This window comes from Coturnix japonica, chromosome 5, assembly GCF_001577835.2.
Source record: "Coturnix japonica isolate 7356 chromosome 5, Coturnix japonica 2.1, whole genome shotgun sequence".
In the NCBI taxonomy this organism is placed as follows: Eukaryota; Metazoa; Chordata; class Aves; order Galliformes; family Phasianidae; genus Coturnix; species Coturnix japonica.
The window spans coordinates 1,788,225-1,804,462 of NC_029520.1; the positions used below are offsets into that span (position 1 = coordinate 1,788,225).

The 16,238-nt window shown below is 39.6% G+C and overlaps 1 protein-coding gene across 4 annotated transcripts in view; it reads left to right on the top strand.

Annotated features, from left to right (window-relative positions):
- NELL1 (neural EGFL like 1) overlaps window positions 1-16,238 on the top strand; it is a 240,310-nt gene that overhangs the window by 12,886 nt on the left and 211,186 nt on the right. For all 4 annotated transcript variants that reach the window (XM_032444974.1, XM_032444975.1, XM_032444976.1 and 1 more), the window contains exon 3: window positions 4,595-4,745. In XM_032444974.1, coding sequence (XP_032300865.1) covers window positions 4,595-4,745 — 151 coding nt within the window. The remainder of the gene's footprint in view (window positions 1-4,594; window positions 4,746-16,238) is intronic.

Here is a 16,238-nt window from a genome sequence, read left to right on the forward strand (position 1 = left end):
GGAGTTGAGCCTGTGCTGCTTTAAGTATTACGAGTGAGGAAAAGGAGCTGCCTGAGCAGCGGGCAACGTGCAGCAAGGAGGTTTTGCTGCCGTGCACACTCTGTTGCCCCTGCATGGGCTGGGACTTGATAAACAGAGGCGGCTTCCATCTATCTCGGTGTGTATTCATTACGAAGTCTTGCAAGTTATCTACTGCCCTGCTTATCCCAGAGCAGCTCAGTTTCCCTGGTTCAGGTTGAAACGCCGATAAAGCAAACACGAGGCTTAGCCTCTCAAACAACAACTTAATTAATATGAGTGTGGTCATTCCAGCCGGTGCTCAGGTTGGGAGAGCTTTCAAGTAGTGAAGAGTCTGACAGAAGCCCCTAAGACTTCTTATTGCTGGGGAGAAGAGGTAAGTTGATAAGCAGGCGGTTTCATTTCTTTAGTGGCTGAGAATTCCTCTCTCCCTGGCATCCAGAGTTTTAGGGCTGGGTTTGCAATAGCTTCCTGAATGGAAGGAAACACATCTATAATTCTGAATGCTAGATTAATTCTGTTAGGCAAGACCTGGTTGAAAACTAGTTGACAAACATACATCAGAATGACAGTGATATCTGAATGTTTACTGCCAGGGTAGTTTTGTATGGCACTAAAGAAGAGTTTACATTGCATTATATTGTTTTTCCACCTTCTCTAGCAGGACTGCCTTTGCTGTACAGTCATGGGAACTTACCTTTGTAACATTAGCTATTCACCCTGATAATTGCTCCTTCCTCTAATTTAATGAAAACCCATTAAACCGAAAGAATAATTAAAATGAGACATCATCTCTGTAGGAGGTTTGCATATTAAAATCGCCAAGCATTTCACTGCAGATGGATCTTATTCTTGAGGAACGCTGTTTGAAGCAACATGTAAGAAGTGATTTATAATGAATAATCATAATTTAGAAAGCCGTGCTGTTGAACATGATTTCCTACTGTTTATTACAAACTCTGAGCAGAGCTAGCAAGGCAAGAGTGAATAAAGCAATTAGAATGTCTTTTTTTTATGCTGGTGAGAAGACCTAGCAGCAGAGTGGGAAAACATCATTCTTTCTGTGAGCCTATTTAGTAGCAGCTGAAGGAGAAGGGAAAGGTTCTGTTACCCTCTTGTTTGGGCTGAGGAATGTTTGTAGGGAAGTGGGAGCAGATGGGCAACAGGGGCATCTGGCACAAGTACTGTTTGGTTTTATTAGGTCTTTGAATAACAGTCTGTGGGACCAACATGGAGAAAAGAGTCTGTGCTTTGGTGAACACTTGCCTTCTCTGAGAAGGGTTTTGTGGCACTGTCTTCTGTTTCCATCCCAGGCAACATCTGGACACTGCCATATCTACTTTTGGTTCCATTTTGAAAGGCTGGAGTCTTAAAAATGGAGTGCTGAGTAAGTTATTTATTTCTGTGTTTTCCTCTATAGAGAGATTTAGGTCTTATTGGATTTTGCCCGTAGCAAGGTAAAAGCCAGTGAGCTGCAACATTCGATTCCTTAATTGCTGTCACTGAGATCCAGATTCTCTCTTGTTGTAGGATTAATTTCTATGTACTTGTCCGGCGTGATTGTGCAAAGGATGTCCCAAAAGCATGTTTAAACAAGTAGCTTTGCAATGATTGAAGTTACCAATAAAGCTGTATGGTCTGTGTTCCCATGCTAAAATAAGTAAAACAAAAAAGTACTAAAGCAAGGGAGTTAATGACAAAGAGTATCTTGTTACAGAAGACCCGTTTTGATTTAGGCCTGCATTTCCTGTATGGGTTGGAATTCATCTTGTAAGACCAGTTGTGTGATTTTCTTCAAGGCTTCAAACTCCAGTCCAAACACAGTCATGTAATTCCCTTCTCTTTTGTACCATGGGTTATAGACACTGAGAACTGAGCTTGCTTTGCCTTCTTAATGCAGAGATATCTTGTGCTTCTCTGTTTGGCTGAAGGAAGAAAGTTCACTTAACGCTCTGAGATGATTTGTATCTGCTGTTCTAGTTGTACTTTTCAGACTGGTTTTTTTTCCTTTACAATCGTTCTAGTATATTTAAAAAGCCCTCCAGACAGTCGGTATTTCACATTAAGAAAATATAATCACATCGAAGGGCATATGAAAGTTGCATTTATTTATTTATTTATTTCATTTATTGCTGAGATTGCATTATCGTTCAGGCATGAAGCGATGTTTCACTGGTGATTGCCGTATAAGCCTATATCGCTCTATATTATGTAGGAAATATGGCATTTCATTACAAGCAGGCAGTTATTTTTATAGAGAGTGTAAAAAAAAACCAAACATTTTCCCTTTGGGCACCTGCAGTGAGGTGGTGTATGTATGTTCAGGGTATTTTTCTTTTCTTTTTGAGTGAAAATCAGCTTGTAAATAGAAAGCTCTTACTTCAAGTGGCTTGTACTCCCAATTCATTAGTGTGGTATTTCCTACAGAAGTGATGCAAAACATGAATTGATGGCATTTGTGGAACTTCAGGATTTTTATATCTGTAGCAGATACTGCTTTTAATCAATTGAGTGAATGCAATTTGCTGTACGTGCTGTTAGTGTGTTTGTGACTGTGCACAGGTCTAGAATAAAACATGTTATTTCAAGCACATTTTTAACTGGTGTAGCCAGTTCATTGATGATTCACTGATGAATCTGACTAAGGAGCCTGGTATTTGTATAAGATTTGGTGGATACATATGAAGGCTGTGGCTTTATATCTGGGACCATCCATAATGAGAACGTGTTGGGTTTTATATGACTTGAGTTTAATTTTTGCGTGTGTTCCACAAACAGCACTGCCTATGCTTTCACTTAACAGAATATTTGAGAACTTCAGTTAAGCAGTATGTTATTTCTAATGAGTGTATCTAATGATACAGGAGTTCTTAGGCTTCAAAACAAGTTTTACTTATGGGCAGGAATAATACTTGGTAAGCTGCATGAATGTAGTGATAGACAAAATTAAATCTTGTAGGTAAACACTAAACCTGCTCCTCTTCTGTGCTGTATGCATTTTTCTTCCATTCCTCTTTCTGCTGGCTGTGGAAACTATTGTTCTTTGAAGCTCTGTTGTGGTACTGGAAGTGGTATCGAACAAATAGATGCTGTAAGGTGGACCTTATATTTATTTATTGGATGAATTTGAGCCTCTGGTGAAGATTTTTAAGTGATGAGTTGTGATTTTTGATGTCTAATTTGCAGTACTTTTCAGAGGTGAGCTTTCCAAAGTGCAAGTGTGTTATGCATTCTGAGTGTGGAGGCTCATTTGAAGGGCTTTAAGCTGTCCAGGAAAAGTTGAGACACCCAATTACAAAACATGCTTGAATACTTCTTCCTTCTAGTTTGGTTTCAGTCTGTGGCGTTCCCTCCATAGTCAACGTTTCTGAATTTCACGTTGTTTTCAAGCCAGCTTCTTCTCTTTCAGTTTGCAAAGCCTCAGTTAATGATGCTTTTTTTTCTCTCTCCCCCCCCCTCCCCTGCAGTGAAATTCTGAATTGTAAATTTCATCAAACCTTTGTGTATTACAGCACTCACGCTGGGCCAGATTCTCAAGATTCAGTGGAGTTATATGGTTTTCTACCAGCTGAGAATCTGTGTTGGCATTTTTGGCTTCAAAGTAAACCTTTTCTAAAGGGGGCTCGCTAGGCTTCTAATTGGTTGTGACACCCAGGAACTGCAAGCATCACAGGTCTCATGAATGTGTGACAAAGGCCCAGCATGAGCAACATGACAAGGGGTGGGAAGGTGAAATGCCACGATTTCTCCGTTTTGTCATTTAATCATCTTTTGGGAGTGATGATATCTTGTGAATAAAAGGATGAAATGAAAAGGAATATGTTGGGAGATGGTGCATTTGAATCTTAGGAGATGAAATAGGGGAAGGCGTGCTGCTGCTTGGACACGGACAGGATTAGTGAGACTGAAATATTTCTGGATCTGCCCGGTCACACCACAGTTTTAATAAATATTGCATGAGCTGTCACGCTTTGCTGGCTTAAACTGAGAAATCCCTGAAACGATAGCATATTGCAAGCATGTCTTGTATTTATTTCTTGGGCAGAAGCACAGCCATATAGCATTATTAGCAATAATACATCTTTGCCTTACACAGTGCAAGGACAGGTTCCCTCTGATGTATGATGGAAAGATGGTAACGAAGCTGATGGTAAAAGCTGAAATTGGAGCTTGGTGAATTGTGCTGGGAGAGGCAGTGCTTGAGATTCCTCAGTATTTAGGAGCCTATTTATCTGACTGCAGCACACCTTATTTACAGCGACTTAATCTGGTCACGGCAGACACAAATGGCTCAGCATCCCATTAAAAACTGTCAGAAAATCAGTAGCTGACCACTTGTGAACTTGTCAAAGTGACAAGTGGGCATGCTGACAAGGTGCCATTTGTTGTTATTTTTTTCCCCGCTGCAGAAATGCAGCGGTAGCATGTGGTAGATGTCTCTTGAAAATGAGAAATGTAATCTGAATCTTTGACTTAGCATTTTTACTGGACCATTGTTCCTCTCCCCTCCCCTTCCCACCTCTCCCCTCCCCCTATTTTATTTCTATTTATTTATATTTCTAAATAAAATTCTTAGATGTAGAAAGAGAAATCCATGCACCGCCCCACGTGAGCGAGAAGTTGGTTCAGCTCTTTCGGAATAAAAGTGAGTTCACATTTCTGGCGACCCTTCAACAGAAGGCATCGACTTCGGGAGTTATACTGTCCATCCGGGAGTTAGAGCACAGGTAAGAGAAAATTTTCTCTCTTGTAGTTGTAGTGACATAAAAAGTACTGAGTGCTTGGTGGCCCATTGTGACCGTGTGTTGAAATGGTAGATGTAAAATCTGACGTGTAAGTTAAATCCTCTTGACTTAAGTTGCAATTGCTACTTTTTGCTGTTTTTTCTTTTTTTTTTTAATATCTAAACAGATGTGCATTATTTATGTGTCCCTGGTCCATAAAGTAACTCAATTAACTTAAACAAGAGGGTAAAAACTGATGAGGCTTAGACAAAATGTATTTTGGATATCGTAAAGCAGTTTCTACTATTAGTTTATCATGCACACTTGGAGTTTCCTTTTTCAGGGACGTTAAACTCCCTCTCATGTTTTTTGCTTCACTGTGTTTTAAAATATCTTAAAAATGATATGCCTGCTTGTATGGGATTCAGCAGTTAAACTCTCCTTCAAACCTGTTCTTCTATCCGGTTATGCGTTTTATTCTTCCTGGCATAAATACAATGTATTTTTATTTCTTGTGTGCATTTCTTATCATCAGTGTAGGAGGTAATGAAGAGGTTTCTTTCATTAGCTGTTACAGTAGCAAATAGCAGTTTCTGTAAAAACAACAACAAAAAAAGCAGCTTTTGGTATAAATAGTATTGATTTCAATGATGTTTTGATGTTCTAACTTAAAAAATAAGTGCATATGTAAATCTTAGGGCTTGAAGAATCTCCGAATGTAGCTTGACCTTCTCTTCTAATACAAGTGATACCATTCTTTTTTGGCTTACTTCTATTTCCAGTTCAATTTGCAGTGTTTTTTGTAAGTTCCTGTTGGTATTTAATTTTGCTAATCATATATATGGCACCAAATTACTACCCCATTTGTTACCTTTTGTTGAGGCTATGATGGAGAAGGTAGTGACTTTCAGCAGCAGACATCTGAACAAGGATAACCAAGGGAGGGACTCTGATTCTTCATTGTTCATTCATAATACTCTTCTATCACTTCAGCTTTCATACTAATCTCTCACTTTATTCCTGCTTTCATTTTTGGAGCTGTTCTCTCTCTATAAAAATATAAATATATAATATTACACAAAAATCCATCTCTGTCTCTTCTTTTTTACCTCCTGTCACCCCATCACTCCTTTTGTCATTACTTTCTATTTTCTCCAAGCTTTTCCAGGTGATTGTAGCCCTCTGAAGTCATGGTTAACAAGAACAGCTTGCCATGTTAAGGGACTTTTTTATTCTTATTTGAGAGAGAGGACATTGAGGACAGACAGTAACACAGGAACACCATCACTTTTAGGGACATTGTGTTTTCAGCAATCCAAGGTCAAACCAGACAGGCGGTGATGATTATGCAATGCAAGGCATGTGGGCTTCTTGATACAGCCTCTACTGAATTTAGCTACTAAACTTCTCTATCTCGGTGGTCAGAGACAGCAGCTGGTAGAGAGATGTACTGTGCAGGAGTAATCTTGATTGAATAAAATGTACTGCTGCTGTCCTTGGCCCTGAGGTTATCTCTAGTGTTCTGAGTTAATACTTGGCCTGTTAGAAACTATGTGTTGTTGAAGGATTGGATGCTAGCCTCACTTAAATCTTTCTACTTCCCTGCAAGAGTGAAAGTAGTTTGTCTGCCTAATTCTATGTAATAGCCAAAACAGACATGTCCAGTGTTGCTAATGCCTGCTGCTACATTCTGCAAGTCAGATGGATTATGCAATTATTCGTCTTTTCTAGATGTATTGTGTATCTGTTAAAATAGGCTGTTTCTTTTCCCGATGTCTGAATTTGCTACTTGGGCCTTGATAAGGGTAATGCTTTTTAAAACCCTTAGGTCTGTGATGACAGAAATGAATAATGTGGATGAAAATATGGAAAATCCTTTGTAACACTGGTGCATTGTTGAAGGGTACAGTGGTTAGATTGTAATGAGTGAAATAGCAGAATGTTCAGCTTGATTCTTGCTGGATGTTATATCAGCTGCTTAGGTTGCTGTGTTTTGGCCTGACGTGAACCAAGAGGGTCCTTGAACACCAGTAAGCCTTTGTAAGTATTATATTAGTATTATAAGTGTACTTAGGACAAAGCAGCTTTTGACTTGCTGGAATACCAAAATTTGCAAAATTGAAGATTTGAGACTTGACAACATGCAGGTCAACAATAAAATAATAAAAGCAGTAACTGTGTTTAGTTATCAGTGGATGAGTTTGTGGCTTTGTGAGAGACCTTTTGTTGCATGCTTGTTTAGTGGTTGAGAAATAGGTTTTATTCTATGTTACGTGCTAAGTTGTGTGTGTCAGCATAACTAGTTGAAAAGGCTGTTTTGCATCATGTCTTGTAGTGGTGACAGTCTCTATAAGGAACAAGTGAAAATTTATGAGGTTGAATGATTGCTTATATTGTCTTTCTCTAGCATGTATTTGCTGGAGTTTATTATTCTTTAGTAATATGGAACTCTGAAACCGAGATATCTATGATGTCTTAGAAATATGTAGGTAAATGGATTTTGAATCTTAATGAATGAACAGAAATTGAGTACGAAAGGTATTGAACTAATATGAGTACAACATTCCCTGAAGTCAGTTGTTCATAAATGCTGTTTTGTTATACTAAATGGATATCTCACAGCATTTAGAGATTAGTCATTAATTTATAATATGATGGGCAGGATTTATTCTGCTGAGAAGATGATAAATGCATCTTAGTTGATGTTTTATCTTATTGAATCAACTTGATGATAAAGATTTTGTTTTCATGATCCAAGTGTATTAATGTACAGCTTGGAAAATTGTAAGATTAATTAACACAGATTAAGTGTAATTGAACAGTCTGGTATATGTGTGCTAGTTATCTAGAGTATGAAGGTGAATCTTCAGATTATATATTTTTTTTTCTGAAGTTAAGAGGGCAAAATATAATGAATGGGTGAAACTTTGTTGGAGAATTATGCTAGCCCCTTCTATCTAGATCTTTGTAGGCTGTTCACAGCCTTTGAGTCTTTCAACCATGAAGAAGTTTGGAAAAGGCCATTGAGATGCTTGGAAACCCACACATTAGGAATCCTTGTTTCAAAAGTGATTTAGTAGAGTTTAACTCAGAGTTGTCTGTTTCTTACCTGCTTTGGCCTTCTGTGATCCGAAGCCCCTTAAATTAAATGGGAGTCAGCACTGCCTTTTTCTCTTGACTCCTTGGGTTGGATATATATTGATAGCTTCTTCCCCAGTACTGGCCAAGATCAGCCTCTGGAGAAATGTGCCAAGGATGCTCATATACCCAGGTTAGAGCTTGAAATATTGGCTGCCTCTGAAGGAGCTGGCTATGATTGCCTGATCCTGGAGGGCACTATTTATAAACAACTTGCAGCTGTAAGACTATTTTCTCTCTTGATGTGAAAATGTTGCCCCCAAATTAGCCATAAGCTTTTCCTACTGTACCACAGTATTATGACAGTGAGTGGGAAAGAAAAGCATTTATTCTCTTAGCATTTATTAAGAACATACAAAATGTAGGTTTATGTTGCTTGGAAGTGATGGATAAGACATGGTGGTGCAGATCTCTTCTACTGGCCACATCACTGACTCAATTATATCATTTTAGTTTATTTATTGGAATAGCCACTCTTGAATTTCTACTCATGTTGTAGGTCTGTTTGGTCTAAGGTATCAGAGAACATTCAGTCCAGGGAGGAACCTTGAAAGGGAAAAGAGGAAACAGTCTTTATGTTGATGGGGAGACTTGCCATCCTTGGAGGTGTTTAAGGAAGGTGTATATGTAGCTTGAGGGATGTAGTTTAGTGGACATGGTGGGGATGGGTTGACCACTGAACTCAGTGATCCTAGAGGTCTTTTCCAACCTTTATGATTCTTTAATTCTGTGATATGAGGAGGGCGCCTGCAGCCAAGCTATTTTCTGGTCATGATGTGGGGGTTAACAACCTCAACTCAGATTTTCTCACTTTTCATAGTACAAAATTCCCTTTGATCTTTTGAAAGTAACCTCTTGGTTATTTACTTGCTCTGTAACAAGTTGCCCTCCAAAGAAATATTTTCTTCATGTCCGTTAGGTTTTTTTTTGTTGACAGCAGAGTGATTAGACGTGGCAATGCAGAATGAGTGGAAATACTCCAGTAAGTAGAGGAATTGTTATCCAGGAATTACTCATAAGAAATAAAACCTATTGACCTTCTCTTCAAGGTGTTATCCAATGCATTTTTCAAAGTCACTGATTGTGGAGCTGTACTTAATCTTTTTTTTATGTTTCCCCCCCCTCATGCCTTCCCAAAGAAGTTATTGTTGCATCTTCTACTGGTTGCTAAAGAAACACTAAGGGGAAAAAAAGCCCCACAATTGCATTGTTGTACTATTTTTGTGCATGTCCTGGATCTGACTTCTGTGCTTATGAACACTAACTTTCTATCCATGTCTTGTCATTCTTTCTGAAGAGTATTTAGAAGTGGAAGATCCCACTGTGACAGAACTAGGAAGAGATGAAATTGGTGTTTCTAAAGTTGTCTTACAGGAAGCACTAAAAGCTTTTCTAGATTTTTTTTTTTTGTTTTTAAATGTTTTTATTCTTTTAACATTTAGCACTAACCTCTGTCTAAGGCCTGTCCTTAAAAACTTTTGTCACGCTGGGTAATTGGAAGCTTGCAAGTTAATTGCACTGCTGTGGTAAAATAGGTTTATTGAGTAGAGAACTGGTCTCTTCACTCTGCAACAGCAAGCTGTATTGGTGATACTGGAGATGTTAGGTTGGTAGTGAAAGATTTTTATATCTAGTGAAGCAATTTTGGATGGGGAGAGGGAACCTGGCTGGATCTCTCTAATAAGTTGAATGCTTCCCCAGGCTACACCACAAACAACTTCTGAGGCTGCTGAGGAGCAGATAGAAAGCTGTACATTCACATTTAACAATTGGAGAATGTTATGGAGATACGGTGTTTGTTTTAAAAGCTAAACAGGTATCAAACTAATTGAAGCAAGCACTGAAATATTCTAATGAATAGAAACCTGCGCAAGTGTCTTCTGGCCCCATTTACGAACCTGGAAGCTTGAATTTAGCCCACTGCTTCATCTTAGATGATTTGTGGCAAGATGTGCATAAGTGTAGTGGTTTCTGAGATACCCAGTATTCTAAACAAAAGGCAGTAAAAACTCTGCAAACGTATTCACTATTCTTTTAGGGTGAAGGTCATAATTAATATTTATATGTAGAATTGCTAAACTGGCAAGCTGTTTAGAGAACGTAAAGATGCAGCCTTACTTCTGTTCCTCCACACCACGTAGCGTGAAAAATGAGAGGCATTTAGACATCTTTCCCTTCCTTGACCCTCTGCCTCCTGCATGTCTAAAAACCTTTTGGAAAAAAATACAGGTGGGAATAGAGTTATGCTTTCCTGCTTCTAACTTTTTGATTCAGATATGCAACAGATGAAAACAGGGCAGGAAGGTTATATTCCATATATCTCCCAATGGTTTAAATGTTATGAAAGAGGGGTTACTGGTCGAGGAGCTACCTTCCATCTTGTGGCTCCCTGCTGAGAGCAGATGTTTTATGTACACTAGGCTGGCTCTGAAGCATTAACATGCTGCTGATAACCAGCTGTTGAAACACACTGATTGGACCTCGTTGGCAATTGGAACAGAATGGCTGATAGTTTGAACTCTTTAAAACTGAGTTTGGGCGGTGCAGAAATGTTGTGGTCAACCAGAAGCAGAATGCATGGGTCCCTCAGGAGTCTTCTCCAACATGCTGAGTTATTCTGCTGGCTTGTTTTATGGACCTCAGATATAGGGAAAGCACTGAAACATCTCCTTTTAGGCTGAAGTCATCTTTGTGCAAACTGTCCTTTCAATTTTGGTTGCTCGTTAACACTGTAACGCTTCTAGTTAATGAGAGGCTTAGATGCTCACAACTTTTTATTCATGGGTGGTGATTTTCTGAGTTGGACATTAGGCAAGGTGATGCCTGATGTTTATTTTCACTTATTTAGTTTGCAGTTTAGTGTGCTTTGCCCTAGGTGCTGGCCTGTGAGAAGGAAGAGGGGCACAGTGCCTGCCCTAAGGGCTCTCAGCTGCAGGAGGCTGCTGGTGGCAGTGGGGAGGGAAGGAGGGAAAGGGGCAAGTGTGCAGGACAGGCAGGGAGTGTGGGCTTCTGAAGAGGGGCAGGGAGCAGGCACATGGCTGGGCCTTGATGGAATAGCAAGGGAGACTTGTAGGATCTGGCAGAAATGAATGGAATTGGTCATAATTCAAGAAATCACTGAAAAGCTGCTGGCTAGGAGGGCAAGGTCAGAGGGAAGACAGGACACAGGGTAACTTGTTTTCAGACATCATGTTTTTGCTCTTGGGTGGCAGGTCTCATTGTGTTAAAAGGCCACATTATTCTCTTTCATTTTATTGAAATTGGGTGTTTTAGAGACTGGATTTGGGGAATGTGCTGAGCTGTAGTGATATGTGTGAAGGAAGGTGTGGGAGTGGGCAGGATTATGCTCTGCACTGGTTATAGCTGTGCTGGGGGTTCTCTGCTGGCTCTTGTGGCTCCTCTTTACCCACAAAGATGCCTCAGCTAATGCTGCCTCAGAGTCCTGTGTCTAGCTTAAAAAAATGGTCAGGTCCTTCAGAAAATCCTTAGATATAAATACCCATGGACTGCAGATGGTCCACTGGAACACTGGGGAAAGTAACCCCCTTGTTTGAGGCACTTTTAGTGATGAGCTCTTTGAGGACCACTTGAGTAACCCAGAGTACAACTGTGGATTGTGTTCCTTTTTATAGATATAGCAATTGTATGAGTGCAGAATGGTTCAGTTTTGGAGTGGCGGGGTGGTATGTGAGTAAATGATTCCTTTTTTTCCTCTCTTTTTTTTCCCCTTCGTGTTACATTTCTGTCAGATTAGTTCTTCAGATTGGCGTACCTTGTTATAACCAAAAGGCTAAATCAGATGTGAAGGATAAGGTTGGAATGAGCATACCACAAAACGAGACCAGCCCTTTCAGGAAAGGTAGTGCTAGGCTGCATCCATCCCTTTCAGTAAGATCAGCACCTGCTTTTGGTGAGGGAATATAATCAAAGTTTATCCCATTACTTGGCTGGCTGAGCACTTCTTGCAGAAACTGAGTGTAGCAGACAAGTCCCAATTATTGCAGCTGTGTGTGTTTAAGAGGAAGCATCTGAAAGGCTGTCATTACCTTTCTTCAAATAATGGACTCTCTTCTAGGTTCACTATGCACAGGGAGGCTGCATGTCTTTTTTATTCAGACAGGTGGTGGCATCTACAGTGAAGACCTGTTTAGACATAGGAAATGGAAACAGTAACACATAAGCTCAGCCATTGCAACACATGACCATGAGAATAAGTAGCTGCGTTGTACAGGCTCTGACTTAGACTGTATTTTAGCCAGCAGGTGGATGCTGGGGTCGTGCTTTTTTTCTTTATATGATCAAGGAAGGAAGTAAATTTGTATTTGGATGACCTCTGCCTTGTTGCAGGTACACAAATGCATATTTTGAGCATAGTAAGTGCTTTGAAGCCTTGCAGCTTGCATACCCAGTTGTCTCATGGAAGATTTGTAGAACAGAAGGTAAATGTTTATTATAGAAAATGTCATTTATGTGTAGTTATTGCTAAGTGTTTCAAGGTTGGCTGATATAGGCTTAGATAGGCATTGTCATTGTCCTCAGTGTTGTCAGAACAGAAAAAAGGAAGATGTTAATTGACTAGGTTTTGTTCCTTTTGTTTGAAGGAACTATGCTTAGGTAGCTAATAGCACACTGAAATTGAACTTCTGGGCTCTTAATTTGAAGATCTGAATGAGTTTAGTGTGTTAAGTTTTGGCCTGCTTTGGAATAGTTGGCACAGGAATAATACTTCGGAGCTGTAGATTAGCATAGAGTGAAACATTTGGGATTCAGCTTTTGCGTTTGCTTTTGTAGAAAGTTAATCTGATTTATTTTATTTTTTTTTCAGCAAGATACGCTCAGTGTGACAGGTGATCCTTCTTCTATTCACTGCACCTTTTGTGCTACCAGATGTCAGTCTGATTTTGCTCAGAGCCTTTGATATCAGTATGTAATCTCTGCAACAGCAGTAAGTCTTTAATGCCACGCAAGCGAAGATTTGCTGTGTATGGTTTTGCTGTGCACCATCTCAATCTGTCCATATTTAAACTAGCTGCAAAAGGTAGATCTGTATGCTTTATAGGTATGTTTATGTGGCAGAGAGCTGGTTCTGCAGCGTGTAAGAGCATTTCTTCAAAATCTAGTGCTTGACAGTGTTTCATAACTTGGAATCTTCATCCTGTCACTTTCTCATAACTAGGGCTATAAGAATAGCACCTGTAGAAGCAGCTGAGATATTTACCTTGACAGTTGTACTAGTTTTGTATCCTTACAGAGCTCTGGTAACAACTGCAAGGCAAGTGTTTACTTTGGTTTGAAGCTGAGGTGCCTCTCTTGTTTAAGAGGCATCACTGTTGTGCTATATGGCTTCATTGACTGTGGTGATGCTTATGGATACAGGCCTACTAGCTCAGCTGCAGAGTTTAGCACAATGTTCCAAATGAATTCTCACAGCTTGACTTACTTTCCATCAGGAGGGCATTGGAACACGGTCTCAGTTTCTTTTCTGCTTTTGTCCAGGCTGAGCCACTTGGCAGAAGCAAAATAACAATATGCTCAGTCAATAGTGAGGAACAACATTAGGCCAAAAGCGTAATGATCTGTGATTCGTCACAGAATCTGTGCGGATTGAAAGTCCTGCAGTTTATGGTAGTGGACTCAGGTGCCTTGGCCGTTGTTTCTGAATACATCCAGAAATGTTTCTGAAGTAGGTTTTTTTTTTCTTTCTTTCTTTTTTCTTTTTTTTTTTTCCCTTTTCTTTTTTTCCCATTAACATCCTTAAATGTTGTGATATTCTGCTTGGCATGATGCTATTAAATGAAAAGCCTTTATCTATAAACGTGTGCTAAGAGACAAATTGGTGTAAAAGCTTTCTGAATTTCTAGTTAATAACATCCAACGGTCATAGAATTTTCTTGAATTCATTTTGCTATTTAAAAACAAAAACAAGCACCTCGACTAGGCTGACAACTGTCTTTTGCTCATCTACCTCACTGAACAGGTCTGACTCTTATAGCAGTTACTTTTTCACTAGCTGAGAGATCAGGTGTTGTAGTGTTACTGCAGCTTGAACATGGTGAATAGTGATTCCAGTCTTGAATTCATGTGGTTTTTGCAACCTTAACCCACACAAGATTAAGCAGATGCACAAGTGTTTTGACTAGATGGCAACCCTAAGTTTGTACACATTCACAGGGATGCTATCTGTGCCTGCTGCCTTGCCCAGGGACATCTGTTCAGAAGCTCTACAAACATCTGCTGTAAGTGCTGATGCTGCTTCTTGAAAGAGGCTGTGGGACTTTGTTTGGCACTTGATCAGGTATCTGAAGCTGTACAGTCGAAATGATTACTCTGCTTTATTTATGTTTGAATGTGATAAAGGGGATGGTTTCTTGAATGAAGTGCAAAATGTGGTTTTGCCTTAGTTCTTAGAGCTCTTATCAAAGCCCTTTATTAGGATTATCCTTCCCAGATGGTGCCCTGTCTTCTCTGTGCAGCATTTTAGTTTCTCATGATAGGTGTTAGTGTCATTAAGATGAGAACAGAAAGTACCGTACACACTAGTGATGTTCATAAGAATGCTTTTATCCCAGAGCTGTTCCAGGGCTTGTGGCTTGTGTGTGATCCTTCCCTCTGTCCACTTTGACAACATCAGAGCAATAACATCTTTGAATGGAGTGTGTCATGTGACAAAATGTTAAGATCACTGCTGTGTGAAGTGTAATGAATACATGAATTTGTTTCTGTAAAGCATATAGCAGATTAAGCTAACTCACCTTAGGAAAATACTTAGGTCTTTCAGCTTCAGGCATCTTGTTTTTATTTAATGTCGGCACGGACTTCTCTATTCTTTGGGGGGTCATTACATCTATATAATCTATTTCCAACTTACATTATGCTTTCAGGAACCAGAACCTTTTTCTTCCTATCTGGAAGTGAAATGAACTGTCAGGTGTGCAGGTAAATCTTTGCTATGATATGACAAAAATGAAAGACCAAAAAGAGTAAAAATCAGTAAACTCTCATTATCCTGTCTTAACTGTACCCTTACAGGAGGTAGATATGGGTTGCAAAAGTTGTCAAAAAGAGTTGTAAAGCATCTCAAGTTGATTGTTGAATAGTATAGGCCATCTGTAAAGCACGTTCCATGACCTTAAAACAACCCAACGTCTTTGTGCATAAAATTAATCTGAATTTAGAAACACTTCTTTGCTTTTCTCTCTTTTACGTGTTGAGATTTGACTGAGAAAGACTGCTAACACATATGTAGGAAACATTTGAATTCTGCATCTGTGTAAAAGAAGTCAGTGGTAGCTTAAATGCTTAGCAAATATGGAATAATTTCAACCAAGGTCATATAGTGCTTTGTATTTGTGCTTTGTGAACAGCGTGCTTTCTTAATACATGTGTTCTGAGAACTTAATCTGTCAAAATGATTTTGTCTGTTTAAAAACGGGGGAAAAAACCCACAGTCCACTCTTTGGGAAATAAATAAAACAAGAAAGCATCACTTTGTGCAAACAAGTTGACAAATAGGTGGCTCTCTGACATGTCTCTTGGATAAAGTGATGAGGAGGGCAGCAGGGGGCTAACTGTAACAACGAGCTGACATGCGTATCTGAGACCCACTCTAGTCAGACTTCATGCAGCTGTTATTCAGCAGCAGAACTGGATGTAATACTCAGTCTCCCTTGGGCTACTGACATGGATCTCATGGCAAGACTGAAAGTTCACACTTGCTGTTGATGCATTTATTTAGGCGGTGCAAGTGTGGAAGGCTGACTCATTTTTACCATGTGCTGTAATACTTCAAGGAACCCTGACTTGTTTTGTGTTTTCTCCTTCTTCTTCTTATTGTTTATCTGTAAATTTACAGCAGATGAAAACTTGTGCAATGGCATGTGAACTCTAAGGTGAGCTGCATTTGAAGAAGCTTTCTTGTACAGACTAGTTGGAGGAGGGAAGAAAGATGTTTTGCAAGTTGCTTTCTTGGTAGCAAATGAACTATACTCTGGTTGATAGAAGACAACTGTGCCTGAACTGTGAACATAGCGCTGTGCCTGTGCTATATTTAAATACCAGAGGTGTGAGTTGGGCTTAACCAGCCAGTTTCCACCGCTGGGATTCTGTTGGCTGCTATTTGCTGATGTTTGAGTGTAACTGCTTCTGATCTTGTTGAAGGGTGGTGAAAAATAGGTGCAGAATTTGTCTGCTGCCATCCTCTTTTTCCAGCAACGGAAGAGGTAAAATGTCTTGTGGACAGTCCTGTGGCACTTAGCAGTGCATGAGGTATATGTATATAGTTAGCACTGTCTGTTGCAGTAAGTTTTAACAAATCACTTCTGCTCTTTATAAAATTAATCAGGGGACAGACAACAAGCT